Genomic DNA, 6,000 nt, shown 5'->3' on the forward strand with positions numbered 1-6,000 from the left:
TAATCACAGATGCCCAGGAAGGGAGAATGCTCATGTGTGCAGATGCGTGCACACGCACGGGCACACGGCTGCACACGTGTGGGCCCACAGGGGCGCACAGGCTCACTCTGTGTCAGCGCATCAGCCCACAGGCACCCTGGGGCCTGTGGACACGCTTGGCCCTCTAGAGCTTTCACACACGTGCACACGCACAGCATTACACGCGCCACTCTGAGGTGTGGCTGCAGCTCCGGGGCGGCCCTCCTTCTCAGCCTGCAGGCAGCGTGGTGCCGGGGCCGCGGTCCAGCCCAGCCCTGCCCACCCTCAGGCCCTCACTCTGCCCATCTCTGTCTTGTAGACCGACTTCGAGAAGGACGTGGATCTGGCCTGTAGATCAGGTGAGCGCCTGACAGGTGAGAGCGACAGGTGGCCCTGGCCTGGGCCCACAGTTTTTCCTTTTCTCCGTGTGTCTGTCCACTGTCTGTCCTCATCTCACACCCTCCAACCACCTCCAGGCCCCCGTCCCCCTGCCACTCCCCTGAGGCTGCCCACAGGGTCCCCGGGGCAGAAGCGGCGGGCTCAGAGACCCGTCCTGAGGCTCAGGCCCAGCAGGGGAGGGGCATCCATGCTCGGGGAGCCCTCAGCACCGGAGAGCACCTTCTGGGGCTCCCCCGTCCCCAGCCTGACCCACTCTCTGCCCTCAGCGTGCCCCATCTTCAGCCCTCTGTCCCTCCTGTGGGGCAGTGTGGCTGAGCCCGCTGTGAGGCCCAGAGTGGCCCACCCCTGCCCCCTCGCAGGCCTGCCTTCTGTGTTGCCTTCATTCCTTCACTGTTAGTCCATCATGGAGGCGGGGCTGGTTGAGCTTCCAGGTTGGGGGGACGTCACTGGGAGCAGTGAGCCTTAGGCAGGTGATGAGCTTCCAGGAAGCAAGTGCAAAAACAGAATCACTTGCCCAGTGGAAGGAAGCTGTCCAGGTGTTGTCATATTGCAAGCCAGGTGTCAGGGCCACGCAGGACCAGCTGGTTCTGTCCTCTCTGATCCATCAGACGTCTGGGAGCATCTTTTCTAGAGATGGCCGTGGGGAGGGGCGGGACCAGCCCTGGGTGGGCAGAGTCAGGTGCTGCCAGAAGGACACCAGGAAGACTTCCTGGGGGAGGTGACCTCTGGCTTGGTTCCTGCTCCATTTTTGTCTCAAGTGCCAACCTCCCTGAGAGGTGACCCCAAGAGTTGGGAGCATCTGGGGTCTTGGGCCCGGTCCTGTGTGGAGCTGGTCTCTGTGAGCATCCAGTTTGTTTGTCATTAGTAACCTGGCCCAGCCTGGCCTGTCTCAAGAGGAGCCAGTGGCCAGGGCACAGGGGCCCGCCCAGGCCAGCACAGGGCAGATGGGGGCCCCAACGAGTGCCCAGGAGGCCTGCAGGGAATCTGCACAGGGGAGGCCTATGGGGCTAGACCCAGGCTCCAGGTAGACAGCCGGAGGGTAGGGACACACACGGGAGAGGCGGCGAGGGGGCCTTTCCCGACTATGAACCTGAGACAAGTGGCAGGGAGCAGGTTTGGCAGGGAAGTTGGTAGGTTGGTTGGGCCGCGAGGACCAGGGGCAGAGCAGGACTGCAGACTGGGTGTTGGTGTTGGCGCTCGGGGGATGGAGAAGAGAAGGGGCCTGAGACCCCTGGCTGTTGGGGAGGACGAGGAGGAGGATCAGGTTGGGCCAGTGCCCACTGGTTCGGATGACTCAGGAGGAGGAAGCAGGAAGCAGCTGACGAGCCAGGGTGTGACGTGGGCGCCTGTCCACCGCCAGTGCTGGCATCGGGGTGGGGGTGGGGCACTACCTCCAGAGCAGGTTTCCTGAGGACTGGGCCTCAGTGGGCTGTGGGCAGCGTTGCTTGTCGCTTTGCGTTTTCCATGAGCTGGTGGAGGCCAGGCTGACTGGCCGGGACAAGGCAGGCAGTGGGGATGCCACGGCCCAGATCGGGTGGAGGTCAAGGCAGCCTGGTCCTGCAGCTGCCCAGCAGAGAGGCTGGGGTTACAGGGGGTTTGTGTGCCATGCCACCAGGCAGCACGGGCTGCCCCCACGCGTGGGTGGCGGTCGTCCATGCTCTGCGGGGAGGCGCCCCTGCGTGCCAGCCTCCACCAAAGGGACATGGGAGCACCAGCTGCCGCAGCACCAAACACAAGGCCAGCGGGTGCCCAGATCAGTCAGCAGCTGAGACCCAGGGGGCCCGGCGCCACCCGCCTCGGCCGCCCTGACCCCCTCATCTGTCCCCACAGTGCTGAACAAGGACATCGCAGCCTGCCGCACGGCCACCATCACGGGCACGCTCAAACGGCCGGCGCTGCCGGAGGAGGAGAAGCTGAAGCTGGCCCATGCCAAAGCGCCCTCCAACTTCAACAGCCTGCCGGCCAATGTGTCCAAGCTGCACTTGCACGGCTCACCCCGCTGCCCCGGCGGGCCCCTGCCCGACTTCCCCAACCACTCGCTGACCCTCAAGAAGGACAGGGCGCCCAAGTCGTCGTTCGTCGGCGACGGGGACATCTTCAAGAAGCTGGACTCGGAGCTGAGCCGGGCCCAGGAGAAGGCCCTGGACACGAGCTACGTGATCCTGCCTACGGCTACAGCCACGCTGCGGCCCAAGCCCCCAGAGGAGCCCAAGTACAGCATCCACATCGACCAGATGCCCCAGACCCGCCTCATTCACCTCAGCATGGCGCCCGACACCGGGCTCCCGGCCCGAAGCCCACCCTCCCGCCAGCCCGCTGGTGGTGGGCCCCCCGAGCCGCCCCCCACCCAGCCCCCGCCGCCCCCACCCCCGCCTCCCCCGCCGCCCCAGCAGCCCCTGCCCCCACCACCCCCCCTGGAGCCAGCACCCCCCAGCCTGGGGGAGCCTGGGGAGCCCGCTGCCCACCAGGGGCCCAGCACAGGGCCTGGGACGAAGACAGAGAATGTCTCCACACTGTCGGTGAGCTCCCTGGAGGTAAGGGGGGCCAGAGAGCTGCTCCCAGGACAAGGGGAACCTAGAGGGCAAGGCACAGGCGTGTCGGCACTGCGGGTTTAGGCAACAGCTCATCTGGGGGTGTGGGGTGTCCAGGTCAGGTGGCAGCCAGCCTCAGGGAGCTCAGGCCTGGAAAGCAGGGAGGCCAACGTCTCCTGTGTGGGAATGAGCCCCATTGGCAGGATGGGAACCCGAGGCCTGGGCTGGGGCGAGCTTGCCTCCCCCTTGCCCGCCTGGCATGTGTCAGGGCCCCGCCTGCGGGGGGGCAGCATCTGCCTCCCTCCAGCCCTGCTCCCGGGACCTGCCGGGCCCACACAGTCCTGTCTGTGCCAAAGACACGACTAGTCAGGTAAAGTCATCCTCGATGGCGGTCTCGCTGATCACCTAGGGCTCAGGAGCCCTCAGCCTGGACACTGAGTCCAGCTCCTTCCGTGGCTGAGCAGCACGTCCCCCCTTAGGCCAGCCTGAAATCTGGAGTTGACCCCCAAGCCCTGCTCAGCCTGTGGGACAAGGGCTCAGGGTTGGTGGGTGCAGCCAGCCAGGCCCAGCACCCTCGGGGAGCCCCACCCTCTGCAGTCTGGTCTACCTTGGGTAATTCAGCCCTGGGGTTCCAGTTGTGTGGCCGACCAGAAGTGCTCCGACCCTGTGTCGCAGTCTCCTTGTCCCTGGGAGCGTGTCCTGGGCTGCCTGAACTGGACACCCTTGACCAGCCCTGGTCGCCAGGTGTCGCCAAGCAGAGTAGCCTTTAAGGGCCTGGGATACTGATAGCTTCAGTACAGCCGGAGGTGTATCCGCCGGGGCTCAGCTGGGAACGAGGGTGGTCCGGGGCAGGGTGTCCCTGGCCTCCCTCAGCCTCTGGCAGGAGCTCGTGTCTAGGGGATCTGAGGGTATGCTTGCCAGTGTACACCAACCCCTTCTCCCCACAGCGGCGGAAATCGCGGTATGCGGAACTGGACTTTGAGGTGGGTCCTGGTGTACCCTGTCCCAATCACCCGGCCCAGGCCTTACAGCAGACGGGGAGGGGCTGGGAAGAAGGACCGCCCCCCACCCCCGCATCGGGAACCCAGTCCCCAGGAGCCTGCCCAGGCGGGGCCAGGGCAGCCCCTTTCCTGGCTCAGGGCTCCCTGCCTCCCCTCCCCCTGCAGAAAATCATGCACACACGGAAGCGGCACCAGGACATGTTCCAGGACCTGAACCGGAAGTTACAGCACGCGGAGAAGGACAAGGATGTGCTGGGCGCAGACAGCAAGGTCTGGAGGGCGGGGCCTCGGGGCGGAGCCGAGAGTGGGGCGGGGCCTTGGGGGCGGAGCTGAGTGGGTGGGGGCGGGGCCGTGGGCCGGGCGTGGACGGGGCTATGAGCCCTTAGGTATGTATAAGCCCTTATCTCCTTCCTCTGGTCCTACTTCATTCATTCAACCTTTCCCCAGGATTGGCGTGGCCCAGCGCGTGCTAGACCCTGGAGGGACAGGGCGGGTGGACGGGTCTGTTCCGGGGCCGGCTGGAAGGGTAGACAGCACGCCGGGCTGACCGTCCTGGGCGAGCCTTAGCAAGGCTGCCCCCCAGTGCCAGGCAGCAGCCAAGCCAGGGGTGCTGAGCGGGCAGGGGCCTCAGGCTGTCCTTCCCAGCAAACCACTCCCACGCCCTTTACTCAGTGGTGGGGGTCCCCGCCCTTGTGCCGTCTGGGAAAGGCTCTGCTCACGGGCTCCCCACTCTGTGCTTGGGTCTCCCTGCCTCCCGCACCTTCCTGCCCGGCCCCTTCCTCACGGCCTGCTTCCTTTTCTCCACTCCCCATCTGCTCTGCGTCTTTCCGACTGGGCCCCCACCCGTCCACTGCCCCCCGGCCAGCAGCCAGAAAAGCAGCAGACGCCCAACAAGCGGCCCTGGGAGAGCCTCCGGAAAGCGCACGGGCCGCCTGCCTGGGTGAAGAAGGAACTGGAGCCGCTCCCGCCGTCCCCAATGGAGCTGCGGAGCGTGGAGTGGGAGAAGTCGGGCGCCACCATCCCGCTGGTGGGCCAGGACATCATCGACCTCCAGACCGAGGTCTGAGTGGGTGGGCGGCGGCCACGCACCGGGCCACGGACGAGGGACGCTGCTCTGCCCGCTCCTGCCGCAGGACGGGCACAGACACGCTCGTGGGCGGCGGGCGAGGCCCGCGCCCCGGCCTCAGGGCGCTCGGACGGCGGCCAGGCAGAGGCCCGCAGTGCTGGGACCAGAGCCAGACGGGACAGGAGACAGCGGCCCCCATGGGCACAGGGCTCCGGAGGCCAAAGGTGCCTCAGACTCTGCCCTCCTCAGGCCCAGCCCTCGTGGGCGGGCAGACAGCCGCGGACAACTGCCAGGCCGGGCGTGGCCAGTGTCCCCAGGGATGCCCGCCTGAGCTGCTGCAGCAGAGGACCAGCCTGCTTGGCCTGGCCGGCCTGGCACCGTTTTTTAGACACCCCCACCCCTCGGAAGCAGCCAGCCCCCGGAACCCCTTCCAGGGCCTGGGTGCCCCTCCCCAGACCCAGGCGGAGAGCACAGCCCTCTCCCCTATGCCACCCAGGGCCAGGAGCAGAAGCCCACTCCGGGAAGAAACAGGGGTGGGGAATCTATTTTTTCTCTCCTTTTCTTTTCTTCAATAAAAAGAATTAAAAACCCAAGGCTTCTCTGCGTGTCTCTCTTCTGTGTGGCACACACACTGGGACTCTGGTGGGCTGGTGGTGGTCTTCGCCGACTTCGGTGGCCCTCCACCTGGGCGGGGAGGGCTGGGGAGGCCTGGGGGCTCCTACCCACCTGCTTCTCAGCCTGAGCTCTGAAAGGTTGGCTGAGGGAGTGGACGCTGCGGTTCCTGCCTTTCTCCTGTGCTTCCAGCAGGGGGCAGCCTGAGCCTCTGCAGGGAGCTGGCAGGAGCCCTGCGGGGCTACCTTGGGGGGTTGCCGATCCACTCACCCTGGGCTGTGCGCCCCACTGTGGGGAACCTCAGGGCCTCTACCAGCCAGGCAGACCCCCTGGGCCCTGAGAGGCAGCAGGCAGAGGCCTGCCCACATAGGAA

The 6,000-nt window shown here is 66.3% G+C and overlaps 1 protein-coding gene across 1 annotated transcript in view; it reads left to right on the forward strand.

The window, feature by feature from the left end:
- Positions 1-5,608, forward strand: part of ADGRB1 (adhesion G protein-coupled receptor B1) — a 63,583-nt gene extending 57,975 nt beyond the window's left edge. The window contains 5 exon segments of the mRNA XM_088844484.1: positions 338-392; positions 2,248-2,951; positions 3,896-3,931; positions 4,115-4,219; positions 4,815-5,608. Of these exon segments, the coding sequence (XP_088700610.1) occupies positions 338-392; positions 2,248-2,951; positions 3,896-3,931; positions 4,115-4,219; positions 4,815-5,015 (1,101 nt within the window). The 3' untranslated portion in view covers positions 5,016-5,608.
- Positions 5,609-6,000: the final 392 nt, after the last annotated feature.

This window comes from Moschus berezovskii, chromosome 16 (assembly GCF_049115385.1).
Source record: "Moschus berezovskii isolate FMDL1 chromosome 16, NW_MosBer_1.0, whole genome shotgun sequence".
Classification (NCBI taxonomy): Eukaryota; Metazoa; Chordata; class Mammalia; order Artiodactyla; family Moschidae; genus Moschus; species Moschus berezovskii.